The sequence below is a fragment of the Patiria miniata genome, unplaced genomic scaffold (genome assembly GCF_015706575.1).
Source record: "Patiria miniata isolate m_02_andy unplaced genomic scaffold, ASM1570657v1 HiC_scaffold_20, whole genome shotgun sequence".
Lineage (NCBI taxonomy): Eukaryota > Metazoa > Echinodermata > Asteroidea > Valvatida > Asterinidae > Patiria > Patiria miniata.
In genome coordinates, this window is record NW_024037059.1 from 41,991,683 (window position 1) to 42,019,682 (window position 28,000).

The 28,000-nt window shown below is 40.5% G+C and overlaps 2 protein-coding genes across 3 annotated transcripts; one reads left to right on the top strand and one right to left on the bottom strand.

The window, feature by feature from the left end:
- The first annotated feature begins 62 nt into the window (after nt 1–62).
- LOC119729293 (sodium-coupled monocarboxylate transporter 1-like) lies at nt 63–19,745 on the top strand. Of its 2 annotated transcripts, none has more exons than XM_038201905.1 (24): nt 63–199; nt 3,327–3,392; nt 4,491–4,542; nt 4,733–4,800; nt 5,228–5,382; nt 5,560–5,700; nt 6,103–6,238; nt 6,447–6,535; nt 7,078–7,190; nt 7,400–7,470; nt 12,010–12,075; nt 13,143–13,194; nt 13,358–13,425; nt 13,783–13,937; nt 14,317–14,457; nt 14,997–15,132; nt 15,752–15,840; nt 16,071–16,183; nt 16,476–16,546; nt 16,777–16,863; nt 17,580–17,749; nt 17,933–18,033; nt 18,366–18,481; nt 19,177–19,745. In XM_038201905.1, the coding sequence occupies exons 2-24, from the start codon at nt 3,390–3,392 to the stop codon at nt 19,276–19,278; spliced, it is 2,295 nt and encodes a 764-aa protein (XP_038057833.1). In that variant the 5' UTR covers nt 63–199; nt 3,327–3,389; the 3' UTR covers nt 19,279–19,745. The 2 variants fall into 2 exon arrangements, with proteins under 2 accessions (XP_038057833.1, XP_038057832.1); XM_038201904.1 differs by lacking the exon at nt 63–199 and adding an exon at nt 2,585–3,044.
- LOC119729294 (sodium-coupled monocarboxylate transporter 1-like) lies at nt 19,144–27,440 on the bottom strand. The gene is made up of 15 exons (XM_038201906.1): nt 26,650–27,440; nt 26,210–26,275; nt 25,692–25,743; nt 25,437–25,504; nt 25,132–25,286; nt 24,361–24,501; nt 23,516–23,657; nt 23,108–23,196; nt 22,889–23,001; nt 22,527–22,597; nt 22,312–22,398; nt 21,807–22,015; nt 21,271–21,371; nt 20,848–20,963; nt 19,144–20,313 (listed from the first exon to the last, which is right to left on the bottom strand). The coding sequence occupies exons 1-15, from the start codon at nt 26,995–26,997 to the stop codon at nt 20,104–20,106; spliced, it is 1,968 nt and encodes a 655-aa protein (XP_038057834.1). The 5' UTR covers nt 26,998–27,440; the 3' UTR covers nt 19,144–20,103.
- Between the last annotated feature and the right edge of the window lie 560 nt (nt 27,441–28,000).

Here is a 28,000-nt window from a genome sequence, read left to right on the forward strand (position 1 = left end):
GCATTCAGACACTCTACGAAGGTTATACAATGCACGGGAATAGTCAAGTTCCGTTTGTATGTGTTTGGTGTTTGTTTTGAGTACTTTCTGGTACGCCTTTCTACGAGCGGGAAATAACAAGTGCGTGCTAAGACACGACCGCGTTCTCGACCTACGGGTCAACCGAGCAACGTGAACTCACGCCTGTACTGTAGCTGGGGTGAGTTTAGTCTGTATTCTTTTGTGAATGACCAGCCTTGAGCAAAGGCTATTGTATACACAATGACATGTTGATACGTAAGAGCGCCGACGTACGTCATCAAGGCAAATCCCCATAACAATCAGCTATTACGTAACATATCGATAACTGTATAGGAGCCCTCTGTTATGAATTTTATTTAGCTTGCACTCTGTGGTACAGCATTGAGGAATGAAAAAGACCATATTACAGAATGGCGCTGAGTAAAGGGATGGTTGCAGTATTAAATCTTCACTATTTCTCTCCATGTAAAAAGTATTCCTCCCCGGAACTAAATTTTCTCTTTAATTATTTGTTACCAATAGGTTTATCCCGAAATTTCGAATTGCTCTTTTCAACTGTATGGGGTGGAGATTGTCCTACTTATTATGGTCACAACAATTTGCCCAAAGATGTTGCAGCCTGATCCTACCGGATGTTATGGCGCCCTCTACGTTATTCCAAGCGCCAGCAGTGCATAGGGGTGCAGACCAGTAAATCGGTCCGAAATTGCCTGCGCCGGCCAAATCACGATTTGCATGCCCTCAAAATCTTCGGTATTTGGGCATGCTGTGGGCCATGAACTTGAGGGTTTGTAAAAAATATGGGTAGAAGCCGTGCACAGGACTTGGAGCTTGCAGTTCTGTGTAATTTTGATGAAATTTGGACCCTAAAAGCGCTATTTTTTGCAATGGAGTGTAGGCATCGTTTTTCAAAATGGCGATGGGCTTCAGGACTATTTTCAGGGGTGATCATCTTCCGATGGAAATTTCTCCTAAAAGTCATCAGTTGACCCCCCGAAAATTGAAAAGAAAATGAAAGATGATGAAATAAGCTTTAATTTGATGTGCGTCTCGAACACCTTGGAGAGTTATGAGTATTTTTCCCGAATTTTTGAAGTGGGAGCATTTACCATTGGGGTCTATGGAAGTTTATTTACTGGTCTGCTACCATAGACTGAACCTGTTTCTCAAATCACGGCTTCGTTCCATCTCGGGCTCTTGATTGCTCCTTTTCCAATCTGCAAACAGAACGGAACCAATTAGGCTCAGTCGTTTTCGGGCCATAGACTTGTGGATGAGATCTGAGGAAAACACTTAAATTGTTTTTCAAACGCGATACATGTACATTGTACTATGAAAGTTGGATGATGGTACACATAACGATAAAGTGTCGACGTCAGTCAATTTGTTATACTTGTTGAAATTGAAGCATCACTCCATGACACAAACATGAATTGTCTCCACTGCACGTTGGGTACACCTTTCTCTAGGATCTTGGTCGTCCATTTTATCTGCTGGATACAATCCGTAAAATGTTTAAATCATGAATACCTTATCATGCATACACTTAAATGGAAGGAGCTGAAGTCTAATAAGTGCGCAAGACATGACTCCTACACGACCAAACGAAATCTATTTCATAAATTGGAAGGTGAAAATAATATATATCATGTACTTGTTGATTGCGTGTTGCTTTATGCTTTACACTGTATCCCATCGTAATCGCATCATGAAGTGTAAATCTTTATAACGAACATGTCAACAGCTGATAAAAATGAACAGATTAGAAAAACGAACTTTGACCATCATCAGGTGTTCACATCACGATGTACTCTTATCCTTATCGGAAACTCAAGACTGCTATATATTTTTTATGTAATTTGACTATTGTGTGTCTTCAATTTATAAGTGAGTAATATCAAGACGTCCATTGTCGTCTTATTAGGCTGCCATTTGGTACATCACTCGTATCTGTTGTACGGTATATACGTGTACGTGTCAGTTTACTTTTCAGATAAGACATGCAATCTTATAGATAGTGAGATAATTTTCGTCACGTGCGAGAAGGCTTTTAATGCGGCTCGTCAGGGGTGCAAACATGAGGGTCACGGCAAGGTCAAAATTTGCATAATAGTACGGAATCCCCGACATTGTATTTGTACCTTAAAATAAAAATTAGGTTTTAACAACAATGTCGCATTGTTTAAGATTGATTATTATTGGTTCATTATTTAATAAAATATGTACACATACGCGTCAATGTAAAAGCATCCAGTTCACCCAGTGGCTCATGATTTTTACCACACTCGGTTTACTTATGCTATTCAACGTCGGAAAACAGCAACATAGAACGGGTTCTCCTTCCTACAAAAACTATCGTAACATTTAATTTAAAATGAAATATCTTAATGATTAAAAACGTACAAATGTATGTCATATTAGTGCGAAGATCTCAGTTCTGACATATGCAAGACGTTTTGAGGATTAAAACACCTGTGAATGTGAGCTGATTAATAAATGTCACCTCGTGATTCGTGAACATTAGAGGCGTCCCCTCAGGGCCACCGTAGCTTTTTTGAAGATTAAAAAGCAGGCCAGCTGTCGGTACGAGTTCAGAAGTTGTGTTTTCCAACATCAGTGAGGACCCGCTGGTGACTAGGGCCTATATCTTGTACAGCCGAGTAACTCACACCATGGCGGAGCCCGAGGATGTCGGAACTTTTGGCGTCTGGGACTATGTGGTCTTCGGCTGCATGCTGGCCATCTCGCTTGGTATTGGCTTCTTCTATGGCTGCACAGGAGGCAAACAGAAGACGACCAGCGAGTTCCTACTGGCAGACCGGAACATGAACCCCATCCCCGTGGCCATGTCTCTAGTAGCTAGCTTCATCTCAGCTATCACCGTGCTGGGTACACCTGCCGAGGTCTACATCTATGGCTCCATGTTCTGGCTCTTCGCATTCACCTATCCCATCATTGCAATCGTAGTGTCACGGCTGTTTATACCGGCCTTCTTCAGGTTAAATATAACAAGTGCAAATGAGGTAGGGTTGACTGAACCTAAATGTGTTAGAACCAAAACAATGATTCGTCTTTTCTCATTCTTTCGTGAATTTTTTCTCGTCGTTGCAAAGCTCTCTGGATTTACTTTACTACATGTAGGCCACTTTAAGAATGAAGTATGGTTAAAGTTTTTGCGAACAAGAATATAAATATTTCGAATAATAATAATCCACAAAAAAAACCGTCTGAGATCGACTACTGTTACTTCAAGACTACTTAATAATATTATCATCTAATTTACGCAATTTATTCCTCTATTTCAGTACCTCGAACGGCGGTTCAACAAAGTAGTTCGCGTCTGTGCCACGCTCACCTTTTTTCTAAATATGGTAAGTTTTGCTCTTTGAACTATTTTTTTCGGTCGTTGTTTTATTTTCGAGTGTCAGTCAATTTAAATTTAGTTGTTTAACCCTTTATTTCTTGTACTGTACCACCCCAAACCGCCCTGCCGGTGTTACTTCTCATGCTGCCCCAAACCGCTCCAGCACTTCGAAGACGTAAATATAATGTAATGCGATTGCTAAAAGGCTAATCTTTTTTTGTTATTGAACCAGTGCAGTTGGACACATATTTGAACCTGTGCTGAGTGTTCTGTACACCTGTAGTTATTATCTATAAAAATGGCTGCTATGACGAATTTACCTAGTTTGACCATCTTTACAAGTGATAACAAAATACAACTCCGCGTAACAATTAGGAAGACGTTATGGTTTAACAGTGCACATCAGAGTTTCAGTTTGCGTGGCGTCAGAAACAAAGCATTCTCAGACACAATTACGTAGTTAAGAATTTAATTCCGACGTGTGAAAAAACGATTTTACGGAGTAATCTTGCCAACATATTTACAAACCAGATTAATAACCTTGCCGATGACGCTCATCAAACATTGGCATTTGCTTAGGTTGGGCTCTATAGCTTTGGTGATCATAAGAACTTCAAATGGTTGGCTGTTATGTAGTTTATCCCCAACCAGGACAAATATTGGTTGTCATGCACGGGGGGGGGGGGGGGGGGTATTATACCCGGCACATGAAGTAAGTCCTTTTTTGTTATGATTATTAATGAGCATTAAACAAATATCACGGCTGCCTGTCATAATCTCTATCAAATATTGAACTATACGAATGAGTTTTGCAGGTACCTGTGCGAATGATGCTGTGTCATTCTTTTACCCAGTATACTCAAAACGCGTTTGGAACAAGTAAAACAAAACAGCCAACAAGTATTCTGGGTGTTTTTTTGTTTGGTTTAAGACTGCCAAAATTTATATTGAGTAAACAAATATGCTACGAGGACAGACTGTAATCTTAATATCACAGAGGCATGTCCAAAACGTTGGTACTTTTTTGACAAGACGGTGGAATGTATAATTCTTTTTTTTTGGTGAAGATGATTTTTTTTAAAAACAATTTTCTCTGTTTCTCCAGGTGATGTACATGGGAATAGTGATCTACACTCCAGCGTTGGCACTCAATGCGGGTTGGTATTTTCAAGAAAATAGTTTTTCATTTAAAAATTTGTCGCATTTCAAGTCGTGGATTATAAAAATCGATTTTTCATTGTAAAATTCCAAAATACAGGTAAAACCTGATGGATCGAAAATAAACCTATTTGTTTTTTAATAATAAATCTAAAGAAATAAACTTGATTTTCCCGTCATTGCTTTCAGTGACCAATATCAGTCTATGGGGATCAGTTCTGGCCACGGGACTCGTCTGCACTGTGTACACGACAGTTGTAAGTATCTTCTGCAGAGAAAGTTTCCTTCAAGAGTGGTCGTTTACTATCTTAAAATTTGATATCTTATCGTTAAATCTTATATTTTGATATATTTTAACCCATTTTCATCTCAAAGTTTGTAATATTATTTACGTGGAAATCGCAGGTTTCAAACTTATCATAACAATTTATACTTTTAATTTTGCACAAAGGTTATTGTATAGTAACACCTGCCCACAGCTTCTTTTTTTTTGGGGGGGGGTATTTCATCAGTAATCCACAGAGTGACATGCAGGACATGCTGTGGAATGATGTGTAAATACACTGGGTAATAGGCCTAGTATACAGGACAGTAGTAAGATCACTTTGATGTCAACATTATACCAAGATTTTACGGTGTAAGACCAATAACAAGATCTCCTTTTTGCATCTCGGTGTTATCCAGGGTGGCATGAAGGCTGTACTGTGGACTGACGTCTTTCAGATGTGCGTCATGATGGCTGGTTTCCTCGCCATCATCATCGCTGGTTCCATGCGGCTCGGTGGGCTGGGCGTGGTCTGGCAAATCGCTGAAGACGGAGGACGCATCGACTTCTGGAAGTAGGTCATCGTCAAACATTTTCTCAAAGCTCGTTTTTATCTTCAGCTTCAATTTCAATTTGTTTAAGAATACTATAATATTGTTTAAGTTTTGGATGATACAACTTCGTTATACAAAATGAAATATATTATGTAATCTCAGATATATAAACTTAATTTTCCTGTTTTTTTTTGTAGTTTTAACTTCGACCCGACTATCCGTCACACCTTTTGGTCCATTGTGATCGGGGGTTGCTTCACGTGGTCTACAACTTACGCAGTCAACCAATCACAGGTGCAGCGATACTTGACTACAGGGTCTGTCAAGAGAGCCCGGATGTAAGTATACAAACAACGAATGTTTATGAGTGCAATGGTAAGAATAATGACAGCCTCGTTATCTGATTAATCAAAGGTACCAATAGTGCGACCGTGCAATGCAACTTATATTTATTAATGCTTAATGATCCCCTTAAACTGAGCACCCCCTTTGAGGACCGGACCTTGTTCCTCTGAGTGGTCAGCAAGGTTCAATTCAAAGAACGAAACCTTTCCTGAACTTTGGACGATGCATCTTGTCACATCATCGGGTAACAACAACCGGCGTCTCTTCCTTATGTTGAAACAATTTTGCCAAAATGTATTTATCTTCAATGTATAAGACAGTTGAAATATGTGTTTACTTTTTCTTCACACAAATGGTACATGTGTTAAGTTGTGAACTGGATTTCTTTCTTGCAGTTCGATGTTTTTAGCAGCTGCAGGTATGGTGATTGTCGTCTCAGCCGCATGTCTGTCCGGACTGGTCATGTACTCCTATTACGCAGATAAGCAATGTGACCCTTACACCAGCAACAAAATACAACAAACAGATCAGGTAAGTCTTCGTGAATCAGCTGATGGTGTACCTCTCAGTTTTAGTTGTTGTTGTCCCATCTGAGTATACTGAAGAGTATGTATTGTGTGAATCTTCCAGTAATTCAAAGTAATTCGTGATTGATTATGTCGTTCCCGAAGAGATATTTCTTATGGCATGCCTGGAAATATAAATTGAATTATCTGTCTTGCATCCTGGTTTGCCTCAGCTTATTCCATATTTCATGATGGAGCTGTTTGGGACGATCCCTGGCCTTCCTGGTTTCTTCACTTCTGCCGTCTTCAGTGCCGCGCTCAGGTGAGTATACCTCGGAAGACATTAAGTCGTTGCCATGGAATCTGCCTACACTGTAAAGTCAAGGAGAGTTTCTTGTTGACCAGCCAGTATTTTTACCTGGTTTCTGAGTTGTACATGCTCTCACGTTCAGACCAACGTAGTTTTCAGGAGTCTGAGATGTTTTGCACCAGAAATCCTCGTTGTTGCATTTATTAAGTGACAGTCAACCTTCCGAAACCACAGACTAGACTTATAAAACTGTATAGACGAACTCTAAATTGGTTTGACACCAAGGCACTCGATGATAAACAATTGTATGATATTGAGGAACTTGTCTGTTTTAATCTCTCAACAAAAGACAACACTGAGGCCTCGGTTTCAGTGTCAATTATACTTCAGAGGCGTCACACGTCCTGGCTCACCAAGGTGATTTTTTTCCAAAGCTCGTGAAGACACAGTTATTGGTTCTTCAATTTGACGACTTAAGGGAACTTTATATAAAGGAACTTATATTGGTCACATTGCGACACAATTTCTTGAGAATGTTGTTCTGTTCTCTCTAGTACTGTGTCGTCCGGGCTGAACGCACTAGCAGCTGTGACTGCTGAGGATCTCGTCAAGCCGTGCTTTCCCCGTATGAGACAGGAACGGTACACGCTGGTCACCAAACTGATTGGTGAGCACCCATTTCACTCGTTTTAGACATCCTCTAAGCATAAGGGACTTTAAAGTATTTTGTAGAAATTTGAAATTGGAAACGATCAGTTACACTTTGTTGAAGTTGCAGTGTACTACGTAAAGAATAATTCTCTTATGAATAATTCTCGCGAATTTCTTTCCTTTTTGTTCATTCCGTTTCATTGTTAACTTTTTATGTTATGAAAGCATGTGGATTTGGCCTGTTGTGCATTCTGATTGCGTACGTCACATCTCTGCTGAACCAAGGCGTTCTACAGGTAAGTCTCGATCTCAGATTCAGTTTTCAAAACATGGAAGCAGTGAACCTTGTCCACTCCTTTGGTGTTACTTAGGCTGTCATTGCTGCAACTTGAAGCTTCCCTGGTTCCACTTATTCTTCTTTGAGTTGAATCACGTACCAAAAAATACACATTTTTAACAAAGAAAAAGAATTAAACGGCCAATAATTATGATTGTTTCCCCAAGTTGGCACTCAGCCTATTCGGCATGACCGGAGGACCTCTACTTGGTCTGTTTTCTCTTGGACTCTTCTTTCCCTGGACAAATTCAAAGGTATGTTTATAGGTAAAGATTGCCATCAGTCTTAACACGACTAGTACTGACACCACCTATCGTCTTCAACATGACGTCATCTCTTATTGGCTCATCGCAATTGGATCCATCAGTGCCATCATTGTCCAATTGCTCCAAAACTCCGTCAACCTTCTCTCGTGTTCCATCGTCATCCCCGTCAAAAAAATCCCCGATCTTGCCGTCGGAAATACAATTGAGTACCTTCATTGTTTGTCAAATGTCGCTAGAACCATTTGTGATCTAGTCAAAGTTAGCTTCATCATTCATCCTTGTTAAATTTAAGCTCCAGTTCTTTCGTCAACTTCGTCAAAATTAGCTTCGCCTTCATCCTTTTTGTACATTTTTGATCGCTTTGTTTGTTGCCACCTCGACGTCAATGACAGTGTCACCGTTGTCACAGTCTTCGTCATCAGTATTGTCACCATCATGAATGCAGTGCCGTCGTCAACTCGCACCCGATGAATCCTTCTCGTCATCGGCTGTTCCGTCGTCATTAATCTCCTCAGTATCTCATGTCATTGTCGTCATTTTCCAATAAACCAGCATCGCCGCCGTTGTCATGATCAAAAAGTTCTTCACCAACAAAATGCTTCTATAAAAATCATTGTCACCATCGATACGTACCCAATCATGTCATGATCGTCATTGATTGTGCCACAATTGTCATTTTCACTGAATACAAAATTGTACTGCAAAACAGCGTAGGAATTGGTTAACCTAACCCCCATATTATACCACCCTGCTGCTTTGTTGGTGAAGGGTGCTGTCGCAGGGCTACTCTCTGGTCTCGGCATTGCCTTCTGGATCGGCATCGGTGCCATCATTTATCCACCTGGCGCCTATAAGCCCCCTCTCACGACCGAAGGATGTAACCTGACCGTGACCACACCCAGCTCACTACTGATGACAACGACACAGGCGCCTGAAATGTAGGCTTAAACATTAACTTTATATTCCAAATTCAGTTTTAGTAATTGGACTAAATTGAGGATTTAATTTTGACAACGCTTCGAAGTTAGAACTGTAGCCTACATGGTATTTTTCTGTGTCAAAAAATAGATATATATTTCAAATGTAATAACAGCCAGGGCTTAAATTCAATATTTTATTTCTCCTAATTAGACCAACTATCGCTGAAATGTACACGCTGTCATACACCTGGTACGCGTGTGCGTTTTGGGTGGTAACCGTCTTCGTTGGATTGCTCGTCAGTTTCTTAACAGGTGCGTATGCATAATTTTTTTGTGTTAATTGTGTCTCGGGGCGGATGGAACTTTCAGGTTGATTTAGGCCGAAGGCACACCCCGCTAAGGGGGAGGGGGGTCCGGGATGTACCCCGGAACATTCTGAAATCCATTATGTTGCCACTTGCATTCTAAGACAGTTAGAGAATTAATTAGGCACTTAAGCATTTCATTTATTATTTTTTGGCAAACTTTTACTAGTTTTAAATATTAGTCAGTGGTTGAATGGGGGTGTTCGATTCTAGATCCTCTACCGTGTCTTCATGTTATACCCCAATTATAATGCAGCATTGCATGTAGGAAATTATGGGAAACAATCTTGAAGTATGACATCCGTTGTTTTCTGGGGGGGGGGGGCATAGCTCTAAGAGCGTCCCATGGGTGACCCTGGCCCTTTGCAGCCCCTCAACTTTCATTTAATAAAATGTACCATTGACTTAGGTTATCACACTAAAGCGCCCTCAGGTGACTTTGAAATATTGTATAATTCTACAGGTGCTACTAAGAGGAGGGATATCGACCCTGTTCTGCGCCAGCATTGCGTGGATGGGCTCTACTGCTGCCTACCGGAAGTCATCAAGAAACCATTACGATGTGGGGACGAGAAAGCGGTAAGAAATGCACCTGTTCCCAACTTTAGAGGGCGCTGTTTTGAGCTTGTGAGCTCCATTGGCAACAAATACATACTTCCCATAAGCAAACCCAGGTTAATGAACATTATAATATACACTGGATCCAAAGGCATTAATTAAAACACATAGCCTTCGCAGATTTTCCTCATCAAAATGGAGTTATCTGTCGGGTAACGTAGCGTGACAACTGTATCAAGTTCTTGCAAGGTCATCGCCCCAGCATAATCACAATGGCTTTTTGCACCTTGGGTTAGCGAAAAACAAAACGAGGTTACGCTACGAAATTGATAAATCTTGAGTTTTGCAAAGGAACATCTGTGTAAGAAATACAGATTTTATTTATTACCTTTATTACACAGACACGTAGTAAGCTATTAGTTCCATTCGTTTGTAAGTGAAACATAGCAAAAATGTGAAACCTATAACGACGATTCTAATATAGGATACCAAAGTACAATTTTACACACAGTGGTGGCAGCAGTTCGTTTTTTGTCAACCTTCATTCAGTCGTTTGCAAGACTCCAAATTGTTATGATGCAGTCTCTTCTCTAAACTTTATGACTCGAAATTTGCGATTGACGTTTGATAAATCTCATGTTAGCCAAATCTATCTCTACAGATATCACAATAAAACAAAACAAAAGGTTAAAATAAATCCCTAACGGTAAAACAAAAACTCTTGGTTATTCTTTTGTAGATTTACAAAGAGAAGGACGAAGAGGCAGAAATGCTGGAGGTCAAGGAGGTCAAACCCGAACTGACCAATCATGTCGTCGACAACGATGAGGTTGTCATAGCGACAGTTGCCACGGAGCAACCTGGCAGCACTGTCAAGGATCATGGCTTGGACAACAACGGCTTCACAGCCTAGTAACCATGACAACAACCTCCTCGGATAAAAGAGTACATAGGTGTTTGTTATAGTATTAAGAGTCCATCAACTTCACCCGTAATACCTTATACATAATTGCTTTTCACTATCTTTCTACATGTTTAAATAAGTAGAGTTGAAAAATAAAAGAAAATTAATTCTGTCAATTTTTTTTAAAACCATTTATTATATCAGTGATTAGGAAAATTATGTAAACATTCCTCATAATTGCATATACACAATAATTAATTTCAGTACCTCGTCAGATTATAATTTTATAAAGATTTTCTTAGAAATTAAGCATTTTAATTCTGTATACATTTGTCAACATGTTTAAAAAGTTGTAGTGCCCATAACTGACGAATCGAGTTCTTTGTTAGGAGAAATAAAATGTCATTGAGTTGAATAGAAACATTGTATTGTGAGTATATTTCTGGCTCAGTGCCATGTCTGGCAACAGTTTTGTGTCGGTGTGCTCCAACTCCACGTTGTTGTCATACACGTTTTAATTTCTTCCGCATCTTTCACATCCGGTATGTCCATCATATTGGACAGCGCCCCCACCCCGTTGGATTCTGAGATCTGGAAGTCGTACCCTCTCTTGGCTTCAACCTCTTTCACGTAGAATGACGCATCTTTATCTTTGACGTCATAATATTCTTAGGTAAATATCAGATATTGATACAGACTTTCAAGAAGGCATTTACGGTCGGCCTCATTCAAAAAAGACAGCAACATTATAATTTTGTTTCTCTAAATAGCTTCTGAAGAAAATTCAGAAATACTGCTGTAGTGGTCAAAATCGGACGTCCTCTCAGAGCCACCGTAGCCAATCAGGAGATTAAAAGAGCAGGTCAGTTCGTGGTACGACATTCCGGTTTTTTCCCAACCTTCAGCGCAGACCTGCTGGTGATATAACCGGCAACCTTCCACTATGGCGGAGCCTGAGGATGTCGGAACTTTTGGCGTCTGGGACTATGTGGTCTTCGGCTGCATGCTGGCCATCTCGCTTGGTATTGGCTTCTTCTATGGCTGTACAGGAGGCAAACAGAAGACGACCAGCGAGTTCCTACTGGCAGACCGGAACATGAACCCCATCCCCGTGGCCATGTCTCTAGTAGCTAGCTTCATCTCAGCTATCACCGTGCTGGGTACACCTGCCGAGGTCTACATCTATGGCTCAATGTTCTGGCTCTTCGCATTGACCTATCCCGCCGTCGCTCTTGTTGTGTCACGCCTGTTCATTCCGGCATTCTTCAGGCTGAACGTGACTAGTGCAAATGAGGTACATTTCATGTCATATTTGTTCGAATGAAAACAATACATCATTTGTTTTACTCCATCTTCATGGCAAACATGCAAGATTTCAAAGTGTTAGAATTGTTCTTAAGATTATCTAAACAGCAAGTTTAAGCTTTCTGAGTATAGAGCATTATTTTTGTTATCTTTATTATGAAATGTTTTTCTATATTTCAGTACCTTGAGCTGCGTTTTAGCAAGGCAGTTCGCGTCTGCGCAACGTTCACCGTTTTCCTAAATATGGTAAGTCATGCTTTTCTGAACTAATTCTTCGGAGGCTCTCCGGACGTTCTGTACATTTTTGCCTGTCAAATTTTAGTTGCTTAAATTTGGAGTATATCATTTGCAGCTATCAAAAGCATAATTTAGTTTAAAGATAGAAATGCCACTAAACTCCTTGTGAAGTTTCTCTTTCTGGCATGCTTTCATTTTGAAGAAAAAAACCAATAAAAGAAGGCCATTTCCAAAGATGTGTTCAAAGAAGCATTTTTGGAAATGTCCGTCAGAAGTTAGCGAAGCCGTTGACACGACGCATACGCGCGTGCGGTTGCTATAATTCGTCGGTTCAGTGCGCGACATCGCGTAGTTGCAATCTGCTGAATGAGAACCTGTCCCGGACGCTGATTTCGGGCTCAATTCAAAACATAACTTTAATTGAAACCGCGATCCTAGAATATTGTTTTCTCGGAATATACAGTATTCACTGAAATGAAACTTCATCAGGTTAGTTGTTAAGCACTCTTCTTTGGATTTTGAGCACGTTTGTTGCTTCAAACAAAACAATTTCACAAATGAAAAATGATGTACTTTACCTTTAACCCTTTAGTATTGAACTGCCCCAAAGTTCCTGTGTTAATACTACAAGTGCTAAAGCGCTATATTTTCATTGTCAATAAAACAGTGGAATTTGACATCTCTGTGCTGAGTGTGCATCTATATAGTGACATTATCTGTATAAAAAAGCTAATAATAATTGTTGTGACAAAGTTATCTTGGTTTGCAATCTTTGTGATAAAATACTACAATTGAGTTGATGTCAATACCACAAAGTGATAACCCCTTTGCAACAAAAAACAAGGGATCTTCTCAAAAATTCTCAAGGTATCCGCGCGTCCATATAATCCCGATTAAACTGCCCTTAATCTTTATAACAAAACGAATATTGAGAAAATATACATGCTAGTTGACAGACTGTAATTTAAATATCAAAAAGATGTCCAGAATATCAGTACTATTTTGACAAGACTGTGGGTAATTGTGCTACTAGTGAAGATGGTTTTCTTTTTTATTAATCTTTGTTTTTTTCCTAGGTGATTTACATGGGAATAGTGATCTACACGCCAGCATTGGCACTCAATGCGGGTTTGTATGTGTTAGTGATTTTTAACAAAATATAGACATTGCAAAAGTTGTTGTTATTTTAAGTCGTATATCATAATACAAGTTAACTTTTACTCTATTGAAAAAGAGTTTTTCCTACTAAAAACAATTTTTGTTATATTCGATTTTCTATGACTGCTTTCAGTGACCGATATCAACCTGTGGGGTTCTGTTTTGGCTACGGGACTCGTCTGCACTGTTTACACGACAGTAGTAAGTACTTCCTCCAGACTGTCAACCAACGCCTTTGTGATTGCTTTGCCTCCTTAAATTTGGTGTATAAATTCAGCTTGTTCTTTATCTTATATTTGCGCACATTAAACCAAGAATCTACCCTTGTTGTTGGCCTGTATAAACGCAAAAGTTCTTGAAATGCTATGTTCTAAACCCAAGATGCCTTTTCAAAAACTGTGGTGCTGAAACGAATAAAAACAACCTGTTATATAATAGTGTTAAGTTTACACAAAGGTTATTGCAGCGAAGTACCAGAGCTCCTCATCTCCGTAATACCGAATGTGGTTTGAAGAAGCTACTGTACTTTTCTCTCCTTGTCTTCTCCGTGTTATCCAGGGTGGCATGAAGGCTGTACTGTGGACTGACGTCTTTCAGATGTGCGTCATGATGGCTGGTTTCCTCGCCATCATCATCGCTGGTTCCATGCGGCTCGGTGGGCTGGGCGCGGTCTGGCAAATCGCTGAAGACGGAGGACGCATCGACTTCTGGAAGTAGGTCATCGTCAAACATTTTCTCAAAGCTCACTTTTGTCTTCAGAGATCTGTTGCTGATTGAGATCCCTGATGTTTGCGATTACGACATAATGATCAGTATATTCTATGAAACAAAGTTGTACAGGCATTAAGTTGAATACAGAAATTGACTGGAGCGGGGTTGAGCCTACGACCTCCTGATCACCGTTCCATCAGTGCTCTACCAACTGAACTGTCCAGCCCCCTTTGTTGGCGGTTTCCCATTTTGTCTATATTTGTTTTGTTTGTGAAAAAATAAGTCAGTCACAGAATGCTTTATAGAGTAGATTTGGAAGACACATCCTCATTATAATATTATTCTCATTTTTAAACTTTATTTTCCTTTTTTTTCCTTTAGTTTTAACTTCGACCCGACTATCCGTCACACCTTTTGGTCCATTTTGATCGGGGGCTGCTTCACGTGGTGTACAACTTACGCAGTCAACCAATCACAGGTGCAGCGATACATGACGACAGGGTCCGTCAAGAGAGCCCGGATGTAAGTCTTTCATAATTCTCGTGAACCGAGCGCACTCTTGAGGCAGTATCTAGAGGGGATGGTTGGGCTTGGAATCGTTCAGCCGCTGACTTGTGTTATGATATTAGTATTATGAGTTCGAACTTAAAACTGGAATGCTAAAATTCCTATATTTTTTTCTCAATTGCCTTAGAATGCAGGAGACAGAATCGTAGATTTTTTACTTTTGGGGGGGGGGGGGTGGGAATTCGGCACGCCTTCACCCCCCCTCGTTTCCTGAAAGCTAGATCCGCCCCTGCAAAGACAGTTCTTTGAATTTCACAACATGCCAGTTAAAAGAACACAGCCAGTCCTCAATTTTAGAAGCTCTGTGCAAGGAGTCTATCGGGTGGACAATGTGACATGTGACGTCACGAGGTCAAACACTGAACATCTGACGCCTCTTTGACTTCCATTATGCTGAACATAATCGGCAGATATGTCATTATAAGTGATACGCTGTTGAACCTTTTCTCTTCGCAATTTTGCGTCACGTCACCGTGTCCGTTGAATTTCCTCAGATCGCTGGGTTTAGCAGGTGCAGGTATGGTGATTGTCGCCTCAGCCGCATGTCTGTCCGGACTGGTCATGTACTCCTATTACGCAGATAAGCAATGTGACCCTTACACCAGCAACAAAATACAACAGACAGATCAGGTACGTCATCCCAATCATCTGGGGTATTTCATAAATAATGTCAAACAAGAATGATAAACCACAAGTAATTTTAAAGTTTTATGAAACACCTGCCTGATGGTGTAACTCTTAATATGTCTGGTCATTGTTTTAGTTGTATTCCCCATCTGATTGAAGTGCGACTTATTGCTTGTAATCTTTAAAATGGTAGGAACAATTTCATACGGTGACAGCTGGAATGTTCGCCTCGTAGAATCGAATAATCCATTCGTCACCGAATGAATTTTCTTTCCACTGTACAAACCGGGAAACATTACATTATTTGTTTGATATAACACCTGAATAAATCCTCGTCATCTGGCTGGTCAGAGCCACCGATAGTATGACCGTGCAGTGGAACTTTTACTTAGCTATTTTTTGCAGTGCGCCCACTATGGATATGGGACGAATTATTAAGTGACCCATGAGCAACGATCTGCCAATCGGAGGACGGGGATTTATTCAGGCGTTGTATATTTCACATTAAATACCGATTCGTGATGGATTCTGTCGTTCCCAAAGAGATATTTCTTATGACAAGTCTGAAAATAATTATACATTGAATTAGATTTTTGTATCTGTCTTGTATGGTTTGCTTTAGCTAATTCCATTTTTCATGATGGAGCTGTTCGGGACGATCCCTGGCCTCCCTGGTTTCTTCACTTCTGCCGTCTTCAGTGCGGCGCTCAGGTGAGTGTACCTCAGAGAACAAGCCGTGACCACAAAGCTCTATTGGTATGCTGAGACCAGTACCCCCTCAACGATGAAAAGAGATAGATTGAAGGACATAAAATATGTGTACCATTGTCGCTATGCGCACACACCTACGGCTATGCGCACACGCCTATAGATTTTCTTCAATTTGACTATGGGAACTGCCAAATAATTGCTAAAATAATGTTGTTGTTTTTCCTTTGCAGTACTGTGTCGTCCGGGCTGAACGCACTAGCAGCTGTGACTGCCGAGGATCTCGTCAAGCCGTGCTTCCCCCGTATGAGACAGGAGCGGTACACGCTGGTCACCAAACTGATCGGTGAGTACCCGAACCACGATTTTAGAAATCCTCTAAGCATAAGGGACTTTAAAGCATTTTGTAGAAATTGGAAATTTCGAGCTACTTTACTTTGTTGAAGTTGCAGTAGTATAGCATTCGTAACGTGAAGAAAAAGTCTCTTGAACAGTTTAGGTTTTCCACTCCATGCATCTTCATTTACTTCATCTGCATGTACTCTAGACCCGTTCGCAAAGTAATTTCTTTCGAAGCTTGAGTTCCTCTTTTCTTTATATTCATTCTGTTTCATTTTAACTTTTGTTATGTTTTAAAGCATTTGGATTTGGCCTGTTGTGCATTCTGATCGCGTACGTCACCTCCCTGCTGAACCAAGGCGTTTTACAGGTAGGTCTCGGATTCACAATATGGAAGCAGTGAGTCCCTTATAGCGTTAAGTTTGTTATTGCTATTTTAAAAGCTTCTATACAGATCCATTTCTGTCTAATCTCTGATGTTGTGTCAGCATCCTTGTAAAATATGCATGCGAACAGTCAAGCAATATTTAAATTCATTTGTTAAAAAGAAACAAACAAAGCATAAACCGTCAGCCAATATTTATGTTTTTCTTCCTCAAGTTGGCACTCAGCCTGTTCGGCATGACCGGAGGACCTCTGCTTGGTCTGTTTTCTCTTGGACTCTTCTTTCCCTGGACAAATTCAAAGGTACGATAGCAAACCCATTATCATTATTGTCATAGAACATTTTCATATTGGTCTTTCAGCGTCGTCGTCATCAACATGGGTTCTTCTATTCTAACCCTCGTAGAAATTTGATCCATCATCTTCATGTTTGTCAAATCGCCGTCAACCTTCTCTACGTTTCCATCGGCATCCTTGTCAAAATGAAAGCTTCACCGATCTTGCCGTTGGCAATACGGTACCTCCATTGTTTGTCAAACTTCGCCTTAACCATCTTCGCTCTTGTCAAAGTTAGCTTCACTATTTATCCTTGTCGGCATGGTCAATCTCAAGTACTATTATTTTGGTTGCCACTTCGACGTCAATAACAGTGTCACCATGGTCACAGTCTTCGACACACGTATTGTCACCATCAGTAGGGCCTAATACAACGCCGTCGTCATCTCGTAGTCGATGAATCCTTCTAGTCATCGGCTTTTCCATCGCCATCTTCTTCAATCACCTGTCATATGTCATGGTCATCATTTCCACTAGGAAACCAACATCGCCGCCATTGTCGTGATCAACAAGTGCTCCACCATCATTGTCATCGTAGTTACCTACCAAATCATGTCATGATCGTAATCAAAATATGTGGCCATTGTCATTATCACAGATCAAAGATGATACTTCCCAAAAATCATTGGATAAGAAGGAGCAAACCCCCAAACTGTACCAATCATGTTCCTTTGTTAATGAAGGGTGCTATCGCCGGACTACTCTCTGGTCTCGGCATTGCCTTCTGGATCGGCATCGGTGCCATCATTTATCCACCGGGCGCCTCTAGGCCCCCTCTAACGATCGAAGGATGTAACCTGACCGTGACCACACCCAGCTCACTTCTAATGACAACGACACAGGCGCCTGAAATGTAGGATTTTACATTAACTTTGACAATTTGTGCTCCAAATTTGGTAGAAGTAATTCAGCAAAAAGATATGTCCAGTTATTTTGGCTAGGTTGTTAACTTGAATCTTTCCTTTGGCAAAAACCAATCATGTTCAAATGCAATAACAACGAGGGTTTATATCCAATATGCATCTCTCTTAATTAGACCAGCTATGGCTGAAATGTACACGCTGTCATACACCTGGTACGCGTGTGCGTTTTGGGTGGTAACCGTCTTCGTTGGATTGTTTGTCAGCTTCCTAACAGGTGCGTATATATATTTGTGTGAAATTGTGTCTCGGGGCGGATCTAGCTTGAAATCTACCCGAGTTCCTCTACTGTGTCTTGATGTAATACCTCAATTTTAATGCAGCATTGCATCGTAAGACAGCAGGAGAAGCAAACCTTTAGTTTTGTTTAGCCCATCCTTAATTCTGCCATAGCTCTATGATGATCCCATAAGAGGACGACCCTATCCCTCTGCAACTCTAGGCCTATAATAATTATAATAACTTCCATGAAATACAAATGCACCATTGACTAAGGACATCATATTATAGCGCCCTCAGGTGACTTTAAAATACTATTTCATGCTACAGGTGCTACAAAGAGGAGGGATATCGACCCTGTCCTGCGCCAGCATTGCGTGGACGGGCTCTACTGCTGCCTACCGGAAGTCATCAAGAAACCATTACGATGTGGGGACGAGAAAGTGGTAAGAAATGCACTAACTGTTCACAACATGAGAGGGCGCTGTTTATCAAATAATGTTAGGTCTATTGGCAACAAATAGACACGTCACATAATAAACCGAGGTTTATGATAATTATAATCTACATAGGGTCCAAAGGTCACACACACACACACATACCGTAATTACATTTTCCTCTTCAAAATGGAGTTATCGCTGGGGTGATGCCGTAGCATGTGATTTTTTGCAAGTTTTCAAACAGTCGCCGCTTTAGAAAAGGCACAATTTACAATGCACCTTGACCAATGATATACAGTATGACACTGAGAAATTCAAAGTTTTGAACAGTAGCATCTTTATAATTAAACATTAAAGGTTTTATTTATTTGTCACTTCCATTTCATTATACGCATATGAGTCAGTTATAAATTCCTTTTATTTGTCGATAAAAACAAAACGTGGAAAGAAAAGGCAAAACTAGTACCTTTCAATAAAGGACGTTCGCGGAAGTACCTGTTATTTCTCGTTAACCTTCAATCGTGCATATGGCGTGACATTGTTTGTGCTGTCTCCTCTCGAAATTCAAGACTCCAAGTCAGTGGATGACGATTTACAAATTGAGAAATCTCATGTAGGCAAACGCCATCTCTATCTGAATCACAACAAGACGAAACAAAACTCTCACAAAAGGTAACACAAATCGTCTTTGTTATTTGTAGATTTACAAAGAGAAAGACGAAGAGGCAGAGATGATCGAGATTAAAGAGGTCAAGCCCGGACTGACCAATCACAACTTCGACAACGATGAGGTTGCCATATAGCGACGGTTGCCACTGAGCAACCTGGCACCAATGAAAATGGCTTGGACAACGGCTTCACAGCTCTGTAGTCATTGTAACGATTTTCAGGGATTAAAAGTTTTCATTTTGTCAAGTTAATATTCATGCACGATACATTGTATTAAATTGATTTGCAATGATCACGCATATCTGCTGAAGTATCTGAATATTAGTAAAAATTAGAGTTTTAAAAAATACTTAAAACGTCCATTATTTCAACCACTAATTTAAACAATGATTGTAAGAATAGATTAAGACTTCATCGAAATTGTGTACACAATAATTAATTCCAACATCTAGTCAGAGTTTTAAATTTATATAGATTTTAAAAGAAAATTAAGTATTTTACTATTACTATTTCAACGTGTTTAAAAGAACTCTGGGCAAGTTATTACCAAGGAGAGTTTGTCATTATTGAGAAAATAAAATTTCTTTGAGCTCAATTGAAAGACTAAATTGTGCAGACTATTTCTTACTCAGTGCCAAGGATTTTTTCTAGGAAATATAATTCATACAAAGGCCATCTTTAAAACTTAAACACTCAAAAAAAGTTTGTAATTATTTCAAGCATATTAAAGTGACTCCTGAGTATACTTATGAACACGACATAAAATAGGTATCGAGATTAGGACAGCGTGATAGATGACAAAAGTTAAGTGATTGTCTTCTCATAAAAACTAACATCTTACCGATGCCCCCTTATTAAGGTTTGATATAATAAAGCACTTATCGTCAGGTCTCGAGATTTCTCAGATTTTTTTTCACCGCTTGAGGACCTAATATACATAAATCGAATGATTAGTCTGTCTACAATTCCGTGACGGGGTGCTCCAGCTCCATAGGGTTGTCATACACGTTTTCTTCCGCATCCCTCACATCCGGTATGTACTTCATATTGGACAGCGCCCCCACGCCGTTGGATTCTGAGATCTGGAAGTCGTACCCTCTCTTGGCTTCAACCTCTTTCACGTAGAGTGACGCGTCTTTATCTTTGACATCATCGTCCTCGTAGTAATCCTTGATGGAATTTAAATATTGAATCACTCACAGGAATGAACACAACACTCGTCATCATTCAGAAAAAAAATATCAACATCATAAATTTGTTTCTCTCAATATCGTATCAATTCGTATCATGTTCAACCAGCGTAATCGGATTGATACTAAACATTATTCACAAGGGCTTATTACTCAATTTATTGTTAAAATACCCCACATGAAACCAATCTGAAAGTGTCCAATGCATGTGCCCCAAAGGTGAGGATTGTTATACCTTTTTGTAAAAACAAAACATGCATGTCATGAAGAAACGTCTAAAGTCAGGCAAATCAAGTTTTGTTATTCTTTCACAAAGCAGCCAGAAAATGAAGGGAAAGTAAACTTAGCAGATTTATGTGCAGATAAAAAAACAGGCCGATCAGACCAGTCACAAGGTAGTTAACATCTTATGGAATTTGTGATGATAAACAATTCTTGTTATCCAACATTTCTATGTGCTAAGCACAATAGAGGGTGCTTAGCTGCAATACTGAATTCGACTCGTGTTCTTACCAGTTTGTCGTCACCACATCGCATAGGCCTCTTAATGAACTCGGGCAAGCAGCAGTAGCAAGCATCGGCGATGTGCTGCTTCAGCATCGGGTCGTTATCACGTGGTTTGTTGGCACCTAGACTCAGAAAATGGACGTCAAGTTACACATTTCGAAGTGAGGTGCCAGAAAGATCTAAATGACAATTATGACTTTACGCATCATCGTCACATAAGCATCAACAGGTGGAAACCATTTTTAAAAATGTTTTCGAGAACCGGATTTCCCCATAGCGGAATTATCGAAGATATATCCTTTAGCTATATCATGGTGGCTTGCATATCAGCTGTCCATTAACATAGACGTAGACAACAGCCAAAATGGCTGTCAAAATAAAATCATCCATGCAGGTTTTTGTTTATATGCTATGAAGCAATCCACTCACCTGTCATAAAGCTGACGAGCAGTCCGACAAAGACGGTGATTAGCCAGAAGGTGCAGCTGTACCACGAGTACGAGAGAGTGTATAAGGCAGCAATTCGTGGCCTTGAAGAGAAGACAAAATGTTTGGGACATAACTTTATCTTTAAAACTACAAAGTGGCCAGTATGTGTGTTTCAAAATGTGGTGGCTTTCTCTGGCTCTGTTTAAAAACATGCAAATGGTATCATGGCTAAAATGAAAGAACCCGATAATGGATGCATTGGTTTTCATTGGAACATTGCATTTTTACCACAAGAATGAATTTCCATACTTCCGCTTGTCAAAGTCATCCCAAGATGATAGCACAAAATGCCCTGACATGACATCCCCGCATCATAATATTGCTCCACAATGACTGTTTTCCTTAGGAAATAAGGTTCATAAAAATGAATAACGAATCTTAACTTGGAAGAGCCTGAAGAGAGCAAAAAATAGCAGGCTTTTTTGTGTATTTTTTCCCGCCAAAACCCAACCAATTCTGGATATGGCTAAAATTACTTTGCTGGTTCCTCAGTAGGCAACAGCGTTGTCAGATGTGCCATGTCCGTAAAACCCGTAGCATCGTAGGTGGAAGTGGTACTAACGTTCGGTGAGAAGCAGCCGTCGACAAGCAACGGAGGTTTATAGACGTCGGGTGGGTAAATCTGAGCTCCTATACCGACCCAGAAGGCCATGGCCAGCCCGACAATCAGTCCAGTAAAGGCACCCTGGACGAAAGGACAATCAACAAGGGTCGTCAACTTCTGTTTGGATCATGGGGATGGCGTGGATGATGGGGTTGCGACACCGACAATAGGAAAGCAATACACCATGGTAATAAGAAGCCTTGCTAGAGACAATAAAGACGAATAGGCCTACCATGACGACGACGATGCTTCGGTTTATAGGCCTACCGATTGCACTGACATGCCATAACACTGTTGTTGACGAGCAAGAACGGAAATGTGCAAGAGGGTTATTCTATTCTCAGCAGTTTGTAAATAAAAGAAAGAGCTTAACTTACCTTAGAGTTGGCCCAAGGAAAGAACATTCCCAGGCTGAAGACTCCCATCAGCGGTCCTCCAGTCATACCAAAGAGGCTCAGGGCCAACTACAACGGGATAAAAACGAAGAGCAGAATTACTACATGCTAATACATTTGCCTGTGACTAATTGTGTTGAAAGACTGGCCTTTGTAATGCCTCCTCTTTCCTTAATTTGATAGAAGTTGTAAAATACCTGGAGGATGCCTTTATTAAGGAGAGACACGATGTACGCAACCAGCATACTCAGCAGGCCAAACCCCATAGCTGTTGACAAAATCAGTGCAAGAATAAAGAGTCAGTACAAAGTCTCTAGTGATTATATGTACAAGTTCAAGGGTCAAGTGGTTTAACGTCAGATGGGTAGCTTTGTTAACCCACGACTGCAGGTATTGGTATAGCTCAGACAATTCGAGTGACGAGCTTCTAAAATGAAAGGTGACAATATTCTTTCTGTTAGGGTAACTTGTAACTTAATGTATATTTCGGCAGTTTGACTTTGGATAGACTCCATTACACCTGTTGTATAAGCACCAATAATTGAAAAGGCCTACTCACCTATTCCTTTAGTCACCAGCGTATATCGCTCCTCCTCCATCTTCTTGAAGCAAGGCCTGACGAGGTCCTCAGCCGTCACCGCTGCCAAAGAGTTAAGTCCCGAAGAAACAGTGCTGAAAAAAAGTCACAATCGTCAATTCAGAGACGCACACCTAATTATCACTTTCAAACAAAAACAATCAGGTGTTATCATCCGGAAAGGAGAAACAGTGATCTCACCTCAAGGCTGCGCTGAAGACAGAAGATGTGAACAGCCCCGGCAGGCCTGGCAAACCACCGAATAGTTCCATCACAAAGAACGGTATCAGCTATTTCAAAAGGGAACCAGTCCATATAAAGTCAAACACTGATATTGTCAATTCAACCCAGCTCAGCCCATCTAACCTCTTACACCCCGCAACATCTCAACATAATGTTACCCCCACCCAACCCAAACCGGCCAAATCCATTCCACTCCAACCCGACAAACAATCCCAACTTATCCGAACCACAAAGCATCAAGTAGTGGGGTCTTGAATTCAGAGACACTGTCACGTTTTGATAATGCTGTATTTTTGTATAATATTTCCCATTAAAATTCTCTTTAAACGCTCTCTCTCTCTCTCCTTCCCTCTTTCATCTACATACCTGATCGGTTTGTTTGACTTGATCTGCTAAGCCAGTGTACGGATCGCACCGCATGGTGGCGAAGTAGGCATACATCACCACGCCTGCTGAGCAGGCACAAGACACAACGATCACCATGCCGACAGTGGCAAGATATAGAGAGCTGGAGTTGGGAAGAATTCAAGAGAATATGACCGATTAATCTCTATATATAAGGTGAGTATAACAACAAATGAAACCCAAATGGCGCCCCCTATTTCTTGAAGAAGTTCTGAATGTAGCACGTTCAAGATCTAGGATGTGAAAGCCCAAGTAATTAGCTTTTTTTTCGTCAAAGAATCATTCAAATCGCTCATGTACTTTTCCAGTTATGGACTATTCAACACAAACACAGTTTAATAGTTTTGTCCATGAATCAAAATAAAGGTAAGTGATGTTTCTGCAAAACGAAGACATTTCACATATTAAAAAAGATCAGAACTCTCTAATAACTAAATAACTGGCACTTTATCATAACCTATATTTAAACACCTTCTGCTTCCAATGTTAATGCAACATGCTTGTAATGTCAATAGTTTATAGACCTGCACTGCCTTCTACTTGGCTACCACAGAGACTTATGGGATTATTCTGATATCGTTTTCATGATACGACCATACGACATGGTTTCATTCTACTGAAATAATGTGATCTGTGGACAAAAGATTAAAACTGTGTTTGTGTTAAAAATTCCATAACTGGAAGAGTACATGAGAAGTGGCGTAGGGGGGGGGGGCAGCAGAGGGGGCAACCTGCCCCCTCCCCCTTGGCGGATAAATGTTTTTCAGTATTTATATCCATATATCCAAAATGGCGTTTCAACTCACATTTTGGACTTTTTCACGTTTCCAACAGTCAGGTACCGCTGGACCTGCGATTGATTCACACCGTAGGTTGCTGTCCATGTGAAGCACCCGCCGACCACGATCGACCAAAACGAGTGTCTGATACTCGGGTCTGGCGAAAAACTGGAACATTTAAAAAAAAAGATAGGGGATAAAGTTAGCAGAAATGTTGCGACTGGGCTAAGCCGACGGAACACAAAGTGACGACAAAAGAAAGGGCCAGCACAGGAGTGGAGCAGGTGAAGTTCGGAAGGCCTGTCATGGGGGGGGGGGTCTACCCGATGTTCCCCAATTCCTATGTTCCCCAATTCCTATGTTCCCCAAAATCCTTAGGGTAAGGTAAGGGTTAGCGTTGGGTTAGGTATGCACCCCTGTTATGTGTCCAGCAACAAGGGCTACCTATCAGCCAGTCAAAGAACAAGAACAAGAACAATATATCAGCCACTCAGAGGAAAACAATCAGCTACTCAAAGGACCGCTGAACCTATCATCAACCAAGAATAATGCCAACCTGTCACTAGCCAAAAGACACTTGCACTCAACCAGAAGGCCAACCAACGAATAAGCTATCCTGGGAAAGCCAACCCACGAATAAGCTATCCTGGAGAATATCAACAGCCCTGTTTTTACAGTGACGATTTTGAATTCATACAATCAAGAAACAAAATCAATACATGTTTGTCATCAGTGCGAAACGAATTGACCATCTTATTAGCTAAAGACAACTAAAATAAAAAGTTAAATTGAACCTACTGCCAGAAGTCAATCCTTTCTCCCTCTTCAGCGATCTTCCAGACTTGCTGGAAGCCACCAAGACGCAGAGAGCCTTCGATGATGATGGCGAGGAAACCCGCCATCATGACGCACATTTGAAAGACGTCGGTCCAAAGTACCGCCTTCATGCCACCCTATACAAAATTAACAAATCAAAAATCCTGGTTATTCGCTTGATCCCCTCAAGGTATGAGGATAGTGCCATCTTTGAAATGTGTGATTCGATATTCCTTACAGCATATTCCTTACAAGTTTTCTCCGGTTTTAAGAAATATGAAACTTACAACGGTGGTATAGAATGTACAGGCCACACCGATAGCAACGACGCATCCCCACAGGTTAATTCCAGTCACTGCGTACACAAAAAAAAGAACATGTCGTTGAAAGCTTGAAATAAATGAATTTAAATCATCGGTTTGAGCATAACGGCAAGTATGATGAGTCGTGCCCACTACAACCGGCACAATTCTTAAAATTAAATCAAATAAAAAAAAATGGACATGTCAATTTTAAAACGGTCATGAAAACTCAGAAGATACCTGCGTTGAATGCCAGTGCTGGAGCGTAGATGACAATACCCAGGTACAGAACCTTCGTTAAAAGTAAAAAAAAACAAACAAACAAATAACAAACAAAAAAAACCTTCAGACGTGCTTTTAAAGTCAAACACGAAAATGACAAGGAACACTATACATTTTAACAGAAGTCTTTACAACGAGCGCAAAACTGGTAAATACGTTTCATACTGAAGGAACGAAAACTGGGTGTTTTCAACAAAATACTGGCATAAACTGATGAAGTTTTCCTTAAACCGAGATAGGTTGAAATGAAATGATAGTAATTAAACAATTACTGGCGCCAGGATTGTTTGTTTGTTTGTTTGTTTTTTTAATTGAGTAATTATGCGCCACTATTATATGTATGAAATTGTCAACACGTCTCATAATTTGCGCCAGGAGTGTCATATTGACAGATATGGCGCGGTATAAATGTTCACTATTATTATTATTATAGTCATTGAAGTGTCGATATCTTTAAACAAAAGGGTGGTTTATACCATTTGGATGAAATACGTCAGCGTTCCTGCAACACGAACAACCTTGTTGAAACGCTTTTCCAGATACTGCAAGGAGAGAGTTAGTTGATCAGGTTTTTATTAATATGTGAGCAGATATTCGTCGGTCATTGAGAATGTCATTACCGTGTCCGGTTATCCCTTGAATCTTGATCTGTGTTATCATTATCGTCATAACAATGACATTGTCCTGGTGATTACCATCATGACAGTCATTATAGGCCGAACAAAGATCACCACTGTGCCAAAGTATCATGATCGCCAACGTTGACACCAATGTAATTATTTTTGTCATGGTCATGGTCATAGTCTTTGTCATGTCAAGTCATCATCTGACATAAAATAACAATGACACATCAAACATCTGTGTATACCAAATTTGATTTGAAGGAGTTATGTAGGTCAATAGAAACTGAAAATACCTCGTTTGCACTGGTCACTCCCAACCGGTAGAATACGGGCAGGAAGAGCCTCGTCACGGCTATACCGGTCCCGATGTAGGCCAACCCAAACCACCAGAACATGGTACCATAGATGTAAGTCTCGGCAGGTGTACCCAGCACGGTGATAGCTGAGATGAAGCTAGCTACTAGAGACATGGCCACGGGGATGGGGTTCATGCTCCGGTCTGCCAGTAGGAACTCGCTGGTCGTCTTCTGTTTGCCACCCGTGCAGCCGTAGTAGAGTCCGATAAAGACCGATATGGCGAGCATCAGACCGAAGACCACGTAATCCCAGACCTGAAAGACACGGTTCTCCTCCCCAACCATGGTTGCCTAATACACGCTCTAAAATTCCGAATCAAATGCTTCAGACTGGGAAACCTTTCGCTCCGAGACGAGGATTTTATAGAATAGGCTGGTGACAGAAGTGGTCCGGTAGTCGCTGGGATGAAGTACGTCAGTGCGAATGGCTTACAATTGGTACAAGCCTGCGCACAGGTACACTCTATGTGACGACACTCGATAAACGTCGGTGTTACCCGAGCGACGCATTAGCATATGATTGCGGTCTGTGACGAATCTTTCCAGTCAAGACTATACTTTTACAAAATAAACTGAGTATATTGAAAAACTTCAAATCAATATTGCTGTATAACCCACATCACCTCCATGCAAACTTTGACAAATTACAAATGGGTGTGGTAACTGATTCGGCGAGTTTTGGTTAAGTTTGATTCGGAGTAGGAAGATGTCAGCCTACGCCTTGCCAAGGGTCGATCGCGAAAAAGGCTGAGGTTTCATAACCAAGTAGATTTATGTATTTTAAAGACCCAATTCCTTTGTGACTTTATCTCCTGCCTTTTGGACTGTTTGAAGTGTAAACAAAATGAAGCAAACAAATCGTGTGCCAAAGATCAGAACTGGGATGACACTTGTATAAGCGTTTTCAGTTCGTGAGTGTTCCAGAGCTGCACGTATACCGTAACCAGATTTTTCTAGGGTCAAAAGGATCATTTTGAAGATGTACCTCGTCACAGTCGTGTAATAAACCTCCACGAATTGAAGATAAAATACCGAATCGTCAGGAAGTTGAGATTGTTTAAGGTTCTCGATATAGGCCTTATTATCAGCAAAGATGTATTTATCTCTAATTGGATTATCCCAATTTTACACCAAGAGCGATGAATTTGCGCAACTGGTATAAGTTTTCCCCCTAATGTTTTAGGTATGCTAGCTATAGTTAGATATTGGCGCTAGTGTGTTTTAAAGGAAGGAGGATTAAACGCACTTGAAGGAGGCACAATGAACCCTACGGATCATTATAAACAAG

Bases quoted from the DNA above. Each gene is read 5' to 3' on its own strand.
- LOC119729293 (XM_038201904.1), top strand. From the start codon at position 2,694: ATGGCGGAGCCCGAGGATGTCGGAACTTTTGGCGTCTGGGACTATGTG. The intron at 5,383-5,559 runs GTAGGTCATCGT...TTTTTTTTGTAG, and splicing joins GGACGCATCGACTTCTGGAA to TTTTAACTTCGACCCGACTA. The intron at 12,076-13,142 runs GTAAGTCATGCT...TTTTTTTCCTAG, and splicing joins TCACCGTTTTCCTAAATATG to GTGATTTACATGGGAATAGT.
- LOC119729294 (XM_038201906.1), bottom strand. From the start codon at position 26,997: ATGGTTGGGGAGGAGAACCGTGTCTTTCAGGTCTGGGATTACGTGGTC. The intron at 25,505-25,691 runs GTATCTTCTGAG...TTGTGTACGCAG, and splicing joins AGCACTGGCATTCAACGCAG to TGACTGGAATTAACCTGTGG. The intron at 23,658-24,360 runs GTGAGTTGAAAC...TCCCAACTCCAG, and splicing joins AACGTGAAAAAGTCCAAAAT to CTCTCTATATCTTGCCACTG.